The sequence below is a fragment of the Oncorhynchus tshawytscha genome, linkage group LG07, assembly GCF_018296145.1.
Source record: "Oncorhynchus tshawytscha isolate Ot180627B linkage group LG07, Otsh_v2.0, whole genome shotgun sequence".
NCBI lineage: Eukaryota > Metazoa > Chordata > Actinopteri > Salmoniformes > Salmonidae > Oncorhynchus > Oncorhynchus tshawytscha.
The window spans coordinates 56,703,858-56,723,666 of NC_056435.1; the positions used below are offsets into that span (position 1 = coordinate 56,703,858).

The window sequence follows — 19,809 nt, forward strand, 5'->3', positions numbered from 1 at the left end:
GGAAATCGCAAATTCAACAATGAGTGGTTTGGAAGGAATCAGAGGCTAACTGCAAGCATTGCAAAGCCATCACTAGCCTGCTTGTCAGTTGATTGGGTGTGTGGTCCCAAATCTGGGTTTAATGATCTCTTTTCCAAGATTAAAAGGATAATCATTCAACATTGGCCATGATGTCAATCCAGCATGACTTCTGCCGCGCTTTAAACAACTGGAAACTCGGAACCGGAAAATCTGACAGTTCAAGCCAACTGGGAACTCTGAAAAAAACTTGCTCCAACTGGGAAAATACCTTTTGAATGGTCATCCAACTCGGAATTGCAAGTCGGGAACTCGGGCCTCTTTCTAGAGCTCTGACCTGAATATCATCAAGATTCAACCTTGTTCTTTTCTGAGTTCTCAGTTGTCTTGGATAAACAAAAATCCAGAGAATGCCAGACATTAATGACAACATTTTCCCATGATGGACTGCCGCACCACCTTTCTGTTTAGGTGAGCACAGCAAAACAAGGTGAGTCCAAAAATGTTTTGTATGCTGCTGCATAAATTATGTAATATGCCAGGAGATATGTATACTGTAGCCAAGAAAGTAATATTAAGTGTATTAAGCAAGATGGCAGGTAAGCTGTTAGCAGCCCATGTGCCTCACCCTAATAATTTAGTCCCTTTTCCACACTTAATTTCACCTACTTTTCTGACTTGGTGGTGCACATGTAGCCTATAGCCTGTTTTAGATAAATGTAATCATTGACCATGGTAAGCGCTTTCATTGTCTGCTTAGATGCCCAATTTCTTTATTTATTTTTGGGGCAGAAGGTAGCCTAGTGGTTAGAGCGTTGGGCCAGTAACTGAAAGGTTGCTGGATTGAATCCCCAAGCTGACAAGGTAAAAATGTGTCGTTCTGCCCCTGAACAAGGCAGTCAACTCACTGTTCCCCGATAGGCCATCAATGTAAATAAGAATTTGTTCTTAACTGACTTGCATAGGTAAATAAAAAAGGAATGATAATTCATCCTATGGTTCTGACTTGGTGTACAGGGAGAACACTGTAAGAACGGCCCATGTTCTGAATTCTGTCGCTGTACATTTCAAAAGTGCTGAAAAAATGGTCATATTGACTATGTCCGTCCTAGCTCGCTCATTGTCTTAATCGAAATTACGGATTGCCTCTTATCTGCTCGTCGTCCCCTTCTGCCGTAGTTTGTACATCTCAATTGTCAGTAGAAGCCACATTTGTTTAAGCAAGTCAGCCATATCAGCTATGTTTTTTTTAAAGGCAGTAAATGAGGCTGAATAAACTGTATTGCTGCCACACAAGGCTCCGCTGATAGCCAGGTGTAGCAGTGGTAAGGTGTTGGTTCTGCTGTTGGGACAGCAGCTTTATTTAGGCCCTAACAGTTTGTGGGCACTGTTTTTCACTTTTATAGTGAAATTAATGTATTGTTTAGGGTTGTGTTGTGTAGTGGCTTTGCTGGCATGCGTCTAAAAAACATGTTTTGGGGTTTGCCCCACCAAGATTTACATGCTAAAACCACCACTGGTAATTCTAAGGGAAGGCACTGCAAACAATATGGTGAAAGGTACTACAATCTCGCTCTGGTGCTGCACACAATATGAGACCCATCCTTGGCCCTGCTCTACTCTGCCAACCCCTCTAAAGGACTACTGCTATGGGACAAATAGAGAGGGGGAAAGACACACAAGAGAACATATAGAAAGGGTGGGGAAAGGTTCTAGATTTCTAGGGTCCGATGAGAACCATTTCCCCACAAAATCAAATAAACATCTCCCTGTTCTGGAACGTGCCCGGTCTGAGACTGCTTGGCGATGTCACCGATAGCTAAACGAGAGGAAGACAGATGGCAGGGAAACCTGCCGACAATAGTGGCTTCTAGTGGAGTGGCAAAACAGCCCAGAGAGAGTAGTGTGAGGGGAACATAGGAAGAATCACATCCCTTACTTGGTGGAGCTAAAGCTCCTAGATGTCCTTTATACCAATGGCTCTCTCGGTCCATTGCTCTCCAATCACCACGCAGCTCCACAGCCCCAGTTCGTCGTCAACTCAGACGCCCACTTCCTCACTCAAATTCGCCAGTAAGACTTCTCGTCCCACATACACTGGTCCAGTGCGATCACCACAAACAAGACATGGACACTTGCATGGGAGACTGATCCCCACAGAGAGACATTCTCTGCTCAACTCCTAGCCCCGAACACCACAAAACACAAGGCTTTTAAAGGAAATTACAGACAATCCTCAGCTACCTGTCTGATTAGCTAATCCGCTGCAGGTGGGTCTGATCACACCAGCCCCGCCACCCTCTCCCCCCCTTTCTCTACAGTCGTCCTGACTATCCTGAATTAGCCAACTGTGCCCGGTACGTGTCTACCCATCTAGGGGCCCAACCACCTTACCTCTAGCATCCTGAACCGCTGGGGGAGCAGCAGCCTCTTCTCTGTCCAGAGGAACGGCAGTGCGCCTGACTGGGTACCATGTGTAGTTGTGCCAGTCCGGCCTAGGGACCTGGCTCAGCTGAACATTGTTTGATTGGCTAGTTGGGGGGAGAGTTGAATCTGGGTGCGGCCTGAAGTTTGGGTAGGGGCAAGGCCGCACATGGTTCCTATGAATTGTCACTATTGGTCAACTTCCCTCTGGTCAGACACGAAGGACTGGCAGTCCAGGCCGAAGGTGTCCTAGAATGACAAAAGGCTGCGGTTGACATTGGGGGGCTAGTTTACCCTGATCACATTGTGTATGTGAATTGAAGGGGGTCTAAGGTTTCCAGGAAGATGGAAACCCTAGACCCTGGGGCAGGCTTGGCAGGCAGCAGTGGGTGTGGCTTCTGGAGTGGGTGTGTTCCTGGTAATTTGCAAACATGGACTTTTCTCATATTAATGTGTTTTGACATGGGATAATCTATCAACTCCTTTTGGTCATATTATATACACCAGGCTATATTCAATATAATTAATTTGGCCTATTTTGTTTTTCAGAGAAAAACAATTCTCAGAGGTAAGAATTCCCCATGTGGATATTTTATGATGCATTTTCTATCTCAACCTTTAGTTCTGTGTTGTCATGACGAGGTCTTACCAGAACCTTTTTGTCGTACCAGAACACTTTTGTTCTCTTTTCATAGACCTACAGCCAGTAAGTCCTTGTCAACACCACCACACTACTAACACAACTACACACATGTACAAACAAATGTTGTAATTATCTTTTCATTGTGTTTCTGTTGTAGACAACTTGGTGATTGGAGCTGTGAACAGTGGAGGCATGGTGGATTCTGGGGATGCTGGGATGTATTCTCTGAGCATCTCTGTACCGTCCACATTTTTGGCCTCAGGTAAGTCCATTCTGTTTCTAACTAAACGTCTTCTGTCCATGTCTTCCCGACCTGGAACGTGAATTTGAGTCCCTCAGCACAACAAAACTTTGTCACTCAATATCAACAATACTAACTTTTAACAGAAAAGTATGTGTTAGTCAGAGCATCTGGGTAGCGTGAGAACAGAACTGTAAGTCTACAGGGTGGTTTGAGTCAGGAGGAGAAGTGTGATGTGACATTATCACATCATGCTTTCACTTCTTCGGTTCTGCTGTTATTAATGCACTGGGGCAAAACTTGGTAAAGTAACACACACATGACCCGACCAGCAGTCACAACCTCTTAATCATGGCATTGTCTCTCTGTGATGTACAGGACCTGTTGGTGTGGATACACAGGGATCTGCAGATTAAGATATAAGTACAACAAATATAATTATATTACTTTGTCTAAATAATTGTTTGTGAACAGACAGCCGAGGAGGATAAAAGGTCTCTCTCTCTCTGTACCAATCACATTCATGCTCACAGGTGAGTTAATTCAGACTGCTTATACATTATTAATAATAATATATTGGATTCATATAGCTCAAGTTGTACTTAAAACAGGAAGGAGTATGTCAGAACATCTTGGGAGTGTGAGAACCGAGCTGTACACTCTTACTTTCACTTCTGTTCTGATGTAATGCACTGTCACTCACTCACTCACTCACTCACTCACTCACTCACTCACTCACTCACTCACTCACTCACTCACTCACTCACTCACTCACTCACTCACTCACTCACTCACTCACTCACTCACTCACTCACTCACTCACTCACTCACGCTCCCTCTGTGTTGTTCAGGCCCTGTTAAAGCCAATCGACAGTCACCTGAAAACAACGTAAATTCATCATCTGTAGCTTTGTCTCACACGTCTCACAAATACCCTCACACATGATGTCCTTTGTTTAACCATAACATCACCGGGGGCAAACTACCAGCCCTCCAGGACACCTACAGCACCCAATGTCACAGGAAGACCAAATATCATCAAGGACATCAACCACACGAGCTAAGGCCTATACACCCCGCTACCATCCAGAAGGCGAGGTCAGTACAGGTGCATCAAAGCTGGGGCTGAAAAACAGCTTCTATCTCAAGGCCATCAATCACTTTGGCACTAATTTCAGAACCTTGATGTCATTTTTCAAAACTCTAGACACAAAACTCACATCCGATCATCAAAATGCACATTTTTCAAAACTCTAACACTTTTTCCAATTGCTTGGATACAATACACATAAAGCTAAGATCATTTGTTCATTGAACTAAAATCACCTGTTCAAAATGACACAACTTTGACGCAGCACATCAAAGTGTTACCATTTCAAAATGCAATTCACACATTACATCTGAGATGACTGTCTATTAATTTAAATACAATGATCTAACTATCAATTGATACAGCTGCTCAAAATGATAAGTAACTGTTGCATTACTCTTAATGTATAGTTTTATGGAAACTGACGAACAATATTCCATGTTTAGATCATGAACATTTCCGGATAACGAGATACATTGACACCAATTACTGTGGAACATGAACCAATTGGACTACATTATCTATGGATGTAATGTTTCATCATCATTCTTTATCAGACACTGATTCTAATATCCATTTAACACTTTTCCAGACCATGTTTTCAGGTTTGACATTACTGTACACTCACTGGCCACTTTATTAGGTACACCTATCTAGTACTGGGTAGGACCCCCTTTTGCCTCCACAACAGCCTGAATTATTCACGGTGTTGTACGTTAAGAGATGCCCTTCTCCACACCACTGTTTTAAACAGATGTTATTTGACCATTTGTGGCCTTTCTGTTAGCTTGAATGAGTCTGGACATTCTCCTCTGACCTCTCTCATTAACAAGGTGTTTTTGCCCACAGAACTGCCGCTCACTGAATGTGTTTTGTTTATCGCACCATTCTCTGTAAACTCTAGAGACTGTAGTGTGTAAAAATCCCAGGAGGGCAGCTGTTTCTGAGAGGCTGAAACCACCATGTGTGGCATCAATAATCATACAACGGTCAAAGTTGCTGAGATTACGCATCTTTTGCCCGTTCTAATGTTTGGTCAAACAACAACTAAAGCTCTCTACTCTATATACTCTATATGTTGAGTTGCAGGCAGCCACATGATTCTCTGTTCAAAGGAGCAGGCTATTTGCATTAACACGCAAGTGGCCAGTGAGTGTATGTATGCAGGCCCTTGTAATTGCTTTCCCAATACTGACAACTCGTTACTGATGATTGATTTCACATTGTGGTACGAGTATATAGTGAAGTGAGTGGTATCCACCTACCACAACATAGTGATAACATGGAGCTGTATAGTGGACTGAGTGGTATCCACCTACCACAACATAGTGATAACATGGAGCTGTATAGTGGACTGAGTGGTATCCACCTACCACAACATAGTGATAACATGGAGCTGTATAGTGGACTGAGTGGTATTCACCTACCACAACATAGTGATAACATGGAGCTGTATAGTGGACTGAGTGGTATCCACCTACCACAACATAGTGATAACATGGAGCTGTATAGTGGACTGAGTGGTATCCACCTACCACAACATAGTGATAACATGGAGCTGTATAGTGGACTGAGTGGTATCCACCTACCACAACATAGTGATAACATGGAGCTGTATAGTGGACTGAGTGGTATCCACCTACCACAACATAGTGATAACATGGAGCTGTATAGTGGACTGAGTGGTATCCACCTACAACAACATAGTGATAACATGGAGCTGTATAGTGGACTGAGTGGTATCCACCTACCACAACATAGTGATAACATGGAGCTGTATAGTGGACTGAGTGGTATCCACCTACCACAACATAGTGATAACATGGAGCTGTATAGTGGACTGAGTGGTATCCACCTACAACAACATAGTGATAACATGGAGCTGTATAGTGGACTGAGTGGTATCCACCTACCACAACATAGTGATAACATGGAGCCGGCAGGTGATCCAGGTCACAACAGAGGTCAAGCAGTGAGAGGAGGAAGACGAGGAAGACGTATTGGTCAAACGAATGTCAGGGGACAAGCACCCCTTCTGAGAGGTGGTCGTGGGCATCGTTTGAGAGGTGTGGGGGAACGTGGTAGAGGACAAGGCCAGGGACCAAGACAGCGGCAGCAACAGCAAAGAGTGTCCAATGAAATCTGAGCACAGAGTAGGTGATGTGACTAAATGTGTTCTTACTGTAATTTTCCCTGCAGAATTGAGACTAGGCCAAATAGGGGACGCAGAGGCAAAATTCTGACTGACCAACAAGAGCAGGCTGTGGTCAATTTGGTTCAGGCCAGAAATGATATTCACCTTACAGAAATTCAGCAGCACATCTTGGACAATAACAACATGTTCAATAATGTGGAAGCCATAAGTTAGCCGACTATTGTACGCATGCTGAAAAGGCACCAGGGTCTCTAAAACAGCTATATCGTGTGCCTTTTGAAAGAAAAACAGCTATACCGTGGGCCTTTTGAAAGAAAAACAGCTATACCGTGTGCCTTTTGAAAGAAAAACAGCTACACCGTGGACCTTTTGAAAGAAAAACAGCTATACCGTGTGCCTTTTGAAAGAAAAACAGCTATACCGTGTGCCTTTTGAAAGAAAAACAGCTATACCGTGTGCCTTTTGAAAGAAAAACAGCTATACCGTGTGCCTTTTGAAAGAAAAACAGCTATACCGTGCCTTTTGCCTTCTGTGCCTTTTGAAAAACAGCTATACCGTGTGCCTTTGAAAGAAAAACAGCTATACCGTGAAAGAAAAACAGTGCCTTTTGAAAGAAAAACAGCTATACCGTGTGCCTTTTGAAAGAAAAACAGCTATACCGTGTGCCTTTTGAAAGAAAAACAGCTATACCGTGTGCCTTTTGAAAGAAAAACAGCTATACCGTGTGCCTTTTGAAAGAAAAACAGCTATACCGTGTGCCTTTTGAAAGAAAAACAGCTATACCGTGTGCCTTTTGAAAGAAATGCAGACAGAGTGAAGCAACTGAGGACTGAGTATGTTCCTGATGCCTGTTGTGAAAAATTCCCCCAAAATTCTACATCATTGTAATTCTCTTTCCAAAATGTATTTCTAGAGGGTGATGGAGCTGGATGCTGATGAAAACCTTCACAAATTCCTCTTTTTGGATGAAGCAGGCTTCAACCTGGCCAAGACAAGGAGGAGAGGTTGGAATCTCATTGGCCAGCGGGCAACCAACCAAGTACCTGGACAACATGGGGCCAACATCACCATGTGTGCGGCTATATCAGAAGACGGTGTGGTGGGACGCAGACCTCGTATTGGATCATATAAAGCAGCTCTCCTTGTGTAACCTTCTTGATGAGATAAATCGGGTCTGTAGAGCTGATGTCGTGACCTATGTCATTGCGTGGGTTAATGTCAGGTTCTACCATGCTCAAATGGTGCAAGCACGGTTTCAGGCCCATCCACAATTTATCACCCTGTACTTACCCCTATACTCTCCTTTCCTTAACCCGATTGAGACATTTTTCTCCAAGTGGAGGTGAAAGGTATATGATAGGCGCCCTCAGGAACAAGCCACCCTTCTCCAGGCCATGGATGATGTATGCAATGACATCACGGCAGACCAGTGTCAGGCCTGGATTCACCCTGCCCGAAGATTCTTCCCAAGATGTTTGGCCAATGAAAACATCCATTGATGAGAACCTTTGGCCAAATCCACAAGACAGGTTTGATGGAAATATAGAAGTACAGTAATCAATCCTTTGTTTTGCTTTTTACAGTAAGCCAGGTGAGGAACACTGCAGTTGACATTTTACTGTAGTGTTTTTCTTTTTTGAAGCTAATAATTTTTGCTTTGATTCAAGGAGACCTGACCTATGTTGTGATTTTATTGTATTTCATCAATACCTTTCAGATTTTGTTCAATGATTCCAATGTGTCTGTAGTATTCTCTTTGCTAGTCATTTTACAGTGATGTATTACGTGTAGTACCATAATGAAACACGTATCACATATTTTGTACTACAATATTTAATGATTGTATGAACAACTACACAGTGAAACTATTGGTATATTGTGTGTGGGTGATCTAAATTAATGTTCCTATGGTATTTCATGATGAAAGAGTTATTTGAACCAGTGCAAGGTTTCTTTAAAGATATGAATGCACAATACATTGTTTTGAACATTGGACAGCCTGTGTAACAAGTGATGACCGTTTTGAGTTTTGTGTCTAGAGTTTTGAAAAATGACCACAAGATTCTGAAATTAGTGCCAAAGGGATTGTAAAAAACTGTAAATAGCCATCACTAATTGGCTTCCACCCGGTTACGCAACCCTGCACCTTAGAGGCTGCTGCCCTATATACATATACTTGGAGTGACTGGCCACTTTAATAATGGAACACTAGTCACTTTAATAATGTTTACATACTGCTTTACTCATCTCATATGTATATACTGTATTCTATTCTACTGTATTTTAGTCAATGCCACTCCAACATTGCTCAATCTAATAATTATATATTTCTTAATTACATTCTTTTACTTTTAGATGAGTGTATATTGTTGTGAATTGTTAGATATTACTTTACTCTTGGAGCTAGAAACACAAGCCTTTCTCTACATACCCTTTCTCTGATCTGTTTCATCTGTTTCACCTGTCTTGTGCTTGTCTCCACCCCCCACCAGGTGTTTCCCATTTGTCCCCATTACCTCACTGTGTATTTATACACTATGAAGTACCTCAGAAAACAAACGTTCACAGAGAGAGAGAGAGAGATTTTTTAGCAGCCTTCTTAAAGGAAGGGGGTTTGGGTTCAAGGGTTAGGGGTCAGCATTAGGGGTTATAGTCAAGGTAACAATAACATTCTTAAAACAGGCAAATGCTCATATTTCAGTTTGTAGCCAGAGCTCTGAACTTGATTCCTTTCATGGAACTTAAGTATGTTTGTTTTTATCCATCACATGCATCTTTTTACTCTGTATGAAATGTTCACTGCTGTAAAAATGAAAAGCAGGCTAAATAAATTGACTTCAACCATCCTGTAATCTCTTACTTCACATGATCCCTGTCATATCCCAAAATACAGAATTAGATTCTCCAAGATAATGCTACATATATTTAGCTCAAAAAATAAAACAATTGCGGATCTATGTTATCATTTTTAGCAGTTTCTTTTCAATTGTAAAGATAGACCACTCTTTTTAAAAGGTGACATTTTTTTTCTAGTTCTTTCATAACTACCTTGACATAGGTCTTATTTTCTACAGTGCAGGTAAAGTACACAGGGATATTGATTTCTTTGCTCTGTAATGCTCTCAGAATGTCATCATTGCATCACAATGCTTTCTCATAGTTTATTTCTCAGTCTGATGTCCATATGGTTTCCCTCTTGGAACAGTGTTCTATTTATCTTGAACAATGCCTTCTTATTCATTATTTCTCTGCTGGTTAGCGATAAGCAACTCAGTTAGTTATGAGCAAGTTCTTCTGGTTGGCGAGGCTCCCTGCGCTTTGTCAGCATTTGATGATGTGTTAAAGCTGGTCTATCAGTCTCTCCAGTGTTGGGTCCAGTGTTGGGTCCAGTGTGGTGGGCTTCGGCGGCGGTATGGTCATCTGGTGAAGAGAGTGGCCAGCAGGGAGAGCAGTGCTCCTGTGAGGGGGGCAGACAGGCCTGCTGCTCCTCCACACTCCATGGCATTCTCCTGCAGCAGACACAGGGGGCATCAAAACAGAGATACTATAATTAATATATACACTATGTATCTATGGTTCAGACAATATACAGATGGTCACATACGTGCTAACTGTCACATTATCACTCAACCAAAAACAGGTGTTCATGTTCATTTTCATGTCATCACAGAGAAAATACATACTACGTACCTCAGGGTGGAAAGGATGACATGATTCTGGCCGCTTCCTGTCCTTCTGAAACTTCAGCCTATCACATTTCAGAGATTCGTTGTGTGCAGAGGGGTTAAGGATGGAAATACTGATGAACCAAACCTCAGATATGCATTTAACTGACACTGTGGTGTCCGTTTCTGCAACATCATTGTAGCTTGATGAGAAACACAAACCATATTGCACGCTTCAAAAAGACCTACATGTATGAGAAATGTATTAATACCTCTGACTATGAAGTAACTCAGAAGCTGTTGATGTTCTCAGAAAACAAATGTTTGAGTTCACTTACAAAAGCTCACTCAAAAACCCTTCCTAGTAAAAACACACTCAAAACCTTTTTTACTAAAAAACACACTTAATATTCCCAAACTTCACAAGGATATACATAATCTCAATGGGGTCCATGGAAACTGGAAGGGTGGAGCTACAGTCACACTTGTTGTCCACGACAACCATGAATAGGTTACTGCTGGGAATCTGCTGAATAACAAAAGATCTGAGGACAGACAGACAGACAGAGCGACAGACAGACAGACAGACAGACAGACAGACAGACAGACAGACAGACAGACAGACAGACAGACAGACAGACAGACAGACAGACAGACAGACAGACAGACAGACAGACAGACAGACAGACAGACAGACAGACAGACAGACAGACAGACAGACAGACAGACAGACAGACAGACAGACAGACAGACAGACAGAGAGCGAAACAGATAGAGAGAGATGAGTCAATTCAGTTGCTGCTTGTAATATTATCCCACTAAGGCATGATCCTGTAAACACTATCAACACAGGTTAAGTGAGTTTATAAGTGCTTAACGCAAAGGTAACTGTATTCCCAGTACCTGACACAGCCCTCACAGTCAATGTTGCCCGTGGTCTCTTTGATGGTACGCTCAGAGACAAAGGCAGGGTACTCAGTATCACATGGCACCAACATGGTCTTTCCCCTCGAGTTTTGGGCTACAAATGAGACATGTAAATGTTAACATACTAAAAACACACATGACTCTCTCACACACACACACACGCACACTCATTCATGCATGTGCACACACTTGAGCTCACACACACATACTGACCTTTGACAGAGAGGTCAACATGCCACCAGCTGTACAGGTTGAATTCCAGCAGGAACCTGACGAGGAAGACACAAACATACACATTCAAAATATACATTTATATAACAAACCATTTCTATGTGGTTGATAATCAGTGTATCTTTAATCATTTTACTATATCATGGTGATAGTATTATTCTCACATTACTAGTTCAGTCAGGAGCCATTTCACAATGGAGAAGGGCTGGAAGAGAATCAATTAAACATTTGCATTAAGTGGATTTAACATTGAATGATGTAAGGCTAGTAAATCATTTAGGGGTGGAACTTACATGTGATAAACAGTGTCCACTGTCACTGCTGCCGGCATACTCTCTACAGAGAGCCTGGTAGTCATACAGATTGATCCTACAGGGACGAGACACTAGGACATTAGTGTGTGTGTATGTGTGCGCACCAATGTGTATAGGCCATGGCGGTGTGTGTTCGACTGTTTAGGACAGAGACATTGTAGATATGATGATTGTAATATTATTTCTTCTCTAACCTCTTGAAGGAGCCAATGAGGAGCAGCTTGGTCATAACAGCAGCCTCCACCTCACCAAAGAACTCCCCTGTCTGAGGAAGAAAATACGGTTTATTTAAAGGCAAATACTAAGACCTAGGAGAGCAACAGGCCACGGGACAGACATATGTGTCTTGTGTATGTAAGTGGTACCTGAGAGTAGTCTTCTGTGACCAGAATAAAGCCGTTGTTGTCTATGAGGTAACACTTGATGTCCTGAGAATAGAGAAGATAGGAAGATACACCTCATCAGCACAGGACATAATACAGCAATTCAATAGCGTGTGGGAACAGAGAAAGGTCAGAAACGGTACAGACGGGAAGTGGGAAAGATAAGTCAAAAAGAGAGAGGCCTAGAAACCAGAAGTAGAATGAGGGGAGTTTCAGACAGGGACTGTTCTGTTCTTACCTCATTATCACAGCTGATGGTGCACTTCCCATCCAGAGCAGCACACTGTATCAAATCAATATGATGAATCATTTCATTCAATAATAAATACATCATGTCACTGGAGTTTGAATGAGTCAATTTGTGTGTGTGTGTGTGTGTCTACCTGTCTGCTAGCGGTCCAGAACTTCCTCTGAAAGAAATTCAAGTTCATTTGAATCCCAACGGCTATAGTGGATTTGAGAAAAACAGAACTGTCAGCACACTGTACATCTAGTAGAGGAATTTATGTGAATTGTGTCAATTCTTTATCTATATATTCTGTCTGTACATTCTGTTTATTGTGGTCAACACTATTTCACCAGGTGTAATTCCTGTTACGTGTACATGTAATTGGTGAATAAAGGTGATTCTGATAAAGGGGTCTCTTGAAATGTCTTCAATGGGCATTTATATAGAAAATATGACAGTTAAAAGTTTATGACAGGAAAACCTTACAGTACTCTAAATTAGGGATTAGTGAATTTACATGCAACAATGGGTGACTTCCTGTCATCCAGCAGCTGTATGGCGGTGCTGGCCAAAACCACACTCTTATTCTCATTTCCTGAGGAGAAACAGGAACACAGAAGAACACAGACATTAGCAGGCATTTAACAGAAAAAAATGGCATAAAAATTGACCAAAAAGTATTTGTCAGTAGCTAGGTTCCATCCAATTGGCAACAGATTTTAATGTGAATATTCTAAAATCTGCATAAAAACAACATGCACATTTTCCCACCAGAGATGTGTTTCCATCAAATTACTTCCCTACATCAAACATGTCTAACAAAACACAGGTGTAAAGAAGAAAATACATACCATATATATATATATATATATACATATATATATATATATATATATATACACACACATACACATATATAGTGGCTTGCGAAAGTATTCACCCCCCTGGAACTTTCCTACTTTGTCACCTTACAACCTGGAATTAAAATACTTTTTTTTTTTGGTATCATTTGATTTACACAACATGCCTACCACTTTGAAGATCCACAATATTTTTTATTGTGAAACAAACAAGAAATAAGACAAAAAAACAGAAAACTTGAGCGTGCATAACTATTTACCCCCCAAAGTTAATATGTTGTAGAGACACTTTTTGCAGCAATTATTGCAAGTCTCTTGGAGTACGTCTCTATAACGTGCCCATTCTTCAAGGCAAAACTGCTCCAGCTCCATCAAGTTGGATGGGTTCTGCTGATGTACAGCAATCTTTTAAGTCATACCACAGATTCTCAATTGGATTGAGGTCTGGGCTTTGACTAGGCCATTCCAAGACATTTACATTTTTCTCCTTAAACCACTCGAGTGTTGCTTTAGCAGTATGCTTAGGGTCATTGTCATGCTGGAAGGTGAACCTCCGTCCCAGTCTCAAATCTCTGGAAGACTGAAATAGGTTTCCCTCAAGAATTTCCCTGTATTTAGCGCCATCCATCATTCCTTCAATTCTGACCAGTTTCCCAGTCCCTGCTGATGAAAAACATGGATGGTGTTCTCGGGGTGATGGGAGGTGTTGGGTTTGCCGCCAGACATAACGTTTTCCTTGATGGCCAAAATGTCACGCCCTGACCTGAGAGAGCCTTTTTATGTCTCTATTTTGGGTTGGTCAGGGTGTGATTTTGGTGTGCATTCTATGTTTTGTTTTCTATGTTTCTATGTTTTGGCCGGGTATGGTTCTCAATCAGTGACAGCTGTCTATCGTTGTCTCTGATTGGGAATCAGACTTAGGTAGCCCTTTTTCCCTCCTTTCAGTGTGGGTAGTTGACTTTTGTTAGTGGCACTATAGCCCTGTAAGCTTCACGGTTGTTTCTTTGTTTGTTGTTTTGTTGGCGACATTTTAAATTAAACGAAAATGTACGCTATCCACGCTGCACTTTGGTCCACTTCTTTCGACGGCTGTGACACAAAAAGCTAAATTTTAGTCTCATCTGACCAGATTACCTTCTTCCCTATGTTTGGGGAGTCTCCCACATGCTTTGTGGCGAACACCAAACGTGTTTTCTTATTTTTTTCTTTAAGCAATGGCTTTTTTTCTGGCCACTCTTCCATTAAGCCCAGCTCTGTGGAGTGTACGGCTTAAAGTGGTCCTATGGACAGATACGCCAATCTCCTCTGTGTAGCTTTGCAGCTCCTTCAGGGTTATCTTTGGTCTCTTTGCTGCCTCTCTGATTAATGCCTTCCTTGCCTGGTCTGTGAGTTTTGGTGGGTGGCCCTCACTTGGCAGGTTTGTTGTAGTGCCATATTCTTTCCATTTTTTAATAATGGATTTAATAGTGCTCCGTGGGATGTTTAAAGTTTCTGATATTTTTTTATAACCCAACCCTGATCTGTACTTCTCCACAACTTTGTCCCTGGCCTGTTTGGAGAGCTCCTTGGTCTTCATGATGCCACTTGCTTAGTGGTGTTGCAGACTCTGGAGCTTTTCAGAACAGGTGTATATATACTAAGATCATGTGACAGATCATGTGACACTTAGTTGAATACATATGCACGCACCACTTTTCTGTTTTTAATTTTGTATACATTTTTGAAACAAGTTATTATTTTCATTTCACCATTTTGGACTATTATGTGTATGTCCATTACATCCAAATAAAAATCCATTTAAATTACAGGTTGTAACGCAACAAAATAGGAAAAACACCAAGGGGGATGAATACTTTTGCAAGGCACTGTACACATAACACTACCGGTCCAAACACCTACTCATTCAAGGGTTTTTCTTTATTTTTACTATTTTCTACATTGTAGAATAATAGTGAAGACATCAAAACTATGAAATAATACATATGGAATCATGTAGTAACCAAAAAAGTGTTAAACAAATCAAAATATATTTCAAATTTGAGATTCTTCAAATAGCAACCATTTGCCTTGATAACAGCTTTGCACACTCTTGGCATTCTCTCAACCAGCTTCATGAGGTAGTCACCTGGAATGCATTTCAATTAACAGGTGTTCCTTCTTAAAAGTTAATTTGTGGAATTTATTTCCTTCTTAATGTGTTTGAGCCAATCAGTTGTGTTGTGTCAAGGTAGGGGTGGTATACAGATGATAGCCCTATTTGGTAAAAGACCAAGTCCATATTATGGCAAGAAGAACTCGCTCAAATAAGCAAAGAGAAACAACAGTCCATCATTATTTGAAGACATGAAGGTCAGTCAATACGGGACATTTCTTTTTAAATTTCTTCAAGTGTAGTCGCAAAAACTATCAAGCGCTATGATAAAACTGGCTTTCATGATGACTTTTGACTTTTGACCAGTAGTGTATATATATATATATATATATATATACAAAAAAAAATAAAAACACATGACAATTCTAGTGCAATTGTATTCACTCAGGAAAAAAAAATGTGATTATAATAATTCAGGAAGATGTTATTATTTTTGTTATTATCAAATTGACGTTGCAGATAAAAAGCTTTACGTGATGACATAGTGCACATAAAAATACCTTTTCCGGTTAAGTTCCCATGCACCGAATACAAAATACAATGGGTTTCCATCATAGTTTCAACTCTACTGATGGTTTACTCACAAAACAAATGTACCTACTCTGGTATTGGCACTGGGCTCAGCTCATATATAACCTACATGGTGAGATTATGGACAAAAAGATCAAGATAATTTTTATTTGTCAAACCGCAGCTAAGCATCGACGACAATGTCACCTAAATAAGACCCTAGATATTTATTGGGAATGAGCATCAAGCTCATCACCTTGCACTTTCACCACTCATTTATTTTATCAGTATCCTAATAAGCCCGACGAGTTGTAGTGGGAGGACCACACAACATGGCAGAGCGTGCTCCAGGTTTTCTTCAATATGATGATTATTACCAACATATTGTCTCAAGGCTTAAACATCCTTCTTTAACCCGTCTCCTCCCATTCTTCTACACTGATTGAAGTGGATTTAACAAGTGACATCAATAAGCGATCATAGCTTTCACCTGGTCAGTCTATATCATTGAAAAGGCAGATGTTCCTAATGTTTTGTACACTCAGTGTCCATCAACCCTTGAACAAATCACATAAATATGAGTGATACACCTTATCTAGCTTGAAGATGGCGCCATACGCACAGCTTTCAAACAGCAGGTTCTAACACAGGAGCAACCCACTACTCCACTCTGTATAGTTATAGAGTATAATGACATCAATAGAGCTCAGCCAGGTAATACAACACCCCTTGAGAGAGCGAGAGAGAGAGAGAGAGAGAGAGAGAGAGAGAAAAGGAGAGAGAGAGAGAAAAGGAGAGAGAGAAAAAGAGAGAGAGAGAAAAGGAGAGAGAGAAAAGAGAGAGAGAGAGAGAGAGAAAGAGAGGAGAGAGAGAGAGAGAGAGAGAGAGAGAGAGAAAAGGAGAGAGAGAGAAAAGGAGAGAGAGAGAGAGAGGAAAAGGAGAGGGAGAGAGAGAGAGAAAAGGAGAGAGAGAGAGTGAGAGAAGAAAGGAGAGAGGAGAAAGAAGAGAGAGAGAAGAGAGGAGAGAGAGAAGAGAGAGGAGTGAGCAATAGAGAGAAGAGAGGAGAGAGAGAAAAGAGAGGAGAGAGAGAGAAGAGAGGAGAGAGAGAAGGTAGGAGAGAGAAGAGAGGCGAGAGAGAGAGAGAGAGAGAGAGAGTGAGAGAAGAAAGGAGAGAGGAGAAAGAAGAGAAGAGAGAGAAGAGAGGAGAGAGAGAGAGAAGAGAGGAGAGAGAAGAGAGAGGAGTGAGCAATAGAGAGAAGAGAGGAGAGAGAGAAAAGAGAGGAGAGAGAGAGAAGGTAGGAGAGAGAAGAGAGGCGAGAAGAGAGAGAGAGAGAGAAGAGAGAGGAGAGGAGAGAGAGAAGAGAGAGAAGAGCGAGAGAAGAAAGGAGAGAGGAGAGAGGAGAGAGAAGAGAGGAGAGAGAGGAGAAAGAAGAGAAAGAAGAGAGAGAATAGAGAGATAGAGAGGGATAGAAAGAAGAGAGGAGAGAGAGAAGAGAGAGGAGTGAGCGAGAGAGAGAAGAGAGGAGAGAGAGAAGAGAGAGGAGAGAGAGAGAAGAGAGGAGAGAGAGAGAAGACAGGAGAGAGAAGAGAGGAGAGAGAAAGAGGAGAGAGGATAGAGGAGAGAGGAGAGAGAAAAGAGAGAGAAAAAAGGAGAGAGAGGAGAGAGAGAGACAGGCAGATAAAAACAGGTAGAGCAAGTAAAGAGGGAACAGTATTATTGTGATCTGATTATACTTCTCCTCTCTTGCTATCAGTGGGGGGAAAGTGAGGCACATTAATTGCACACAGGAGTTAGAGAGGTGAGCTGTACAGTATACCCTATCAGAGACACAGATACACAGTCTCTATGACAAACCTATCAGAGACACAGAATCCCCACAGAAATGCAGAGATACATACAACAAGGTAAACTAAAAATAACTATTGAGTGTGAGAATGCACTACAGACGGTATTGCATTAGAGTGTGGGGAGAGTGAGCTACTATATATTAGAGAAACTGAAGAATGATTAAAAAGTCAACTTAAAAAAACTACACAACACACAAAATAGTATTTTAAAGGCAACAACAACCACACAATGGAAACACGAGCGATGGATGTATGGCCGTATAAAAACATTTGTTAAACTTTGAGGTCGAGTAAAGGTGTATTTAGTGGGTGTGGGATTTCTGGATGTAGTAAAGGTACATTTAGTGTCAGTGTCTCCTTACCTCCAAAGGGGATGGAGTAGACAAAGGTGCCAGGGACCTGCTCTGCTGCTCTCTTATACCACAGAGGGAAGTGGTCAGCGTTAAACACCCCCTCCTTATCCTCCGCTGTCAGGAAGTCTCTGATGGAACACAGGAAGTCATGAAGGAGTCAAAGGAGAAACTACAAGTCACTGCTGAAACTACAAGTCATTGCTGTAATGCTTTGTCTCAGTGTTAATTTCACTAATTCATCAGATGCTCAGTATAGTGCTCACTGATTGGATAGATCCTCTTGCACAACAAACAGGTTGGTTCTAGAGAGGCCAGTGCGTGTGCCCAGGTAAGCAATCTCCACACCTTTATCTGAATTCCTGTAGACATGATGGAAGCAAACAAGTGTACAGTAAGAATATAATAAGGGGAGATAATCTGCATATTTGTCATGACATCACATAGTACAGAGGACAGTACGCTGGCGATGACAGGAGACACTTTGCTACATACAGTACCTGTGGTAATACAACAGGTGCAGGACAGTGGCAACGTTAGTTGAGAAGAAGTTAGTTCAGTTTAGGAGTTAGTCAGTAAGACTCACTCTGACTTGTTGAGGGCCAGGCCTGTCCAGTAGGCCTCCAGTGGGGCTGTGACCACAGCATCAAACAGAACCTCCTGGATCAGCTCCCTGTCACCTGCAACAGAAAGGAGTTGTTCTGGTTCACTACAGGAACCTATACAGACAGGACTGAGTCATCCCCCACTATCAATCATGACCAGATAACAGTACATTATATTTTGACTCACATCATTATAATTAATTCCTGTCTTCTGAAGCAGATGGGATATTCAGTCCAGGAAACACATGACCAAGTCCTCTACAGACAGGGTATAGGGTTAGGGTTAAGGCTGAGGCTAGGGTTAAGCCTAAGGGTTAGGGTATAGTGTTAAGGCTGAGGGTTAGGGTATAGTTGAGGGTTAGGGTATAGGGTTAAGGCTGAGGGTTAGGGTATAGGGTTAAGGCTGAGGCTAGGGCTAAGCCTAAAGGTTAGGGTATAGGGTTAAGCCTAAGGGTTAGGGTATAGGGTTAAGGCTGAGGGTTAGGGTATAGGGTTAAGGCTGAGAGTTAGTGTATAGGGTTAAGGCTGAGGGTATAGGGTTAAGGCTGAGGGTTAGGGTATAGCTGAGGGTTAGGGTATAGGGTTAAGGCTGAGGGTCAGGGTATAGGGTTAAGGCTGAGGGTTAGAGTATAGGGTTAAGGCTGAGGGTTAGAGTATAGGGTTAAGGCTGAGGGTTAGAGTATAGGGTTAAGGCTGAGGGTTGGGGTATAGGGTTAAGGCTGAGGGTTAGAGTATAGGGTTAAGGCTGAGGGTTAGAGTATAGGGTTAAGGCTGAGGGTCAGGGTCAGGGTACAGGGTTAAGGCTGAGGGTCAGGGTATAGGGTTAAGGCTGAGGGTCAGGGTACAGGGTTAAGGCTGATGGTTAGGGTACAGGGTTAAGGCTGAGGGTCAGGGTACAGGGTTAAGGCTGAGGGTCAGGGTACAGGGTTAAGGCTGAGGGTCAGGGTACAGGGTTAAGGCTGAGGGTCAGGGTACAGGGTTAAGGCTGGGGGTTAGGGTTATAGTTAGTAGACCTATAGATCCCAGTGAGGTGTAGCTCACATTTGATGAGTGGTTTGCGTCCGGTCAGGTAGAGTTTAATAGCCTGGATCTGGGAGAGAGAACGGTGCTCATAGTACTCGTCTGTGTTGCAGTACGTCCTGTCAAATGAACAGGTAGAAACAC

The 19,809-nt window shown here is 42.0% G+C and overlaps 1 protein-coding gene and 1 long non-coding RNA gene across 3 annotated transcripts in view; one reads left to right on the forward strand and one right to left on the reverse strand.

The window, feature by feature from the left end:
- Nucleotides 1-1,485: 1,485 nt before the first annotated feature.
- On the forward strand, nt 1,486-8,036 carry LOC112254908. Of its 2 annotated transcripts, XR_002954213.2 has the most exons (4): nt 1,486-3,010; nt 3,243-3,347; nt 3,705-4,424; nt 7,485-8,036. It is a non-coding gene; the product is annotated as an uncharacterized LOC112254908 (long non-coding RNA). The 2 variants fall into 2 exon arrangements; XR_006083796.1 differs by having other exon boundaries at nt 3,243-4,424.
- Nucleotides 8,037-10,627: 2,591 nt separating this feature from the next.
- Nucleotides 10,628-19,809, reverse strand: part of LOC112255324 (voltage-dependent calcium channel subunit alpha-2/delta-3-like) — a 67,262-nt gene continuing 58,080 nt past the window's right edge. Inside the window, 14 exon segments of the mRNA XM_042323722.1 lie at nt 10,628-10,781; nt 11,140-11,257; nt 11,377-11,432; nt 11,559-11,599; nt 11,688-11,763; nt 11,903-11,973; nt 12,074-12,136; nt 12,330-12,374; nt 12,475-12,536; nt 12,838-12,915; nt 18,053-18,171; nt 18,307-18,402; nt 18,627-18,720; nt 19,687-19,784. Of these exon segments, the coding sequence (XP_042179656.1) occupies nt 10,628-10,781; nt 11,140-11,257; nt 11,377-11,432; nt 11,559-11,599; nt 11,688-11,763; nt 11,903-11,973; nt 12,074-12,136; nt 12,330-12,374; nt 12,475-12,536; nt 12,838-12,915; nt 18,053-18,171; nt 18,307-18,402; nt 18,627-18,720; nt 19,687-19,784 (1,171 nt within the window).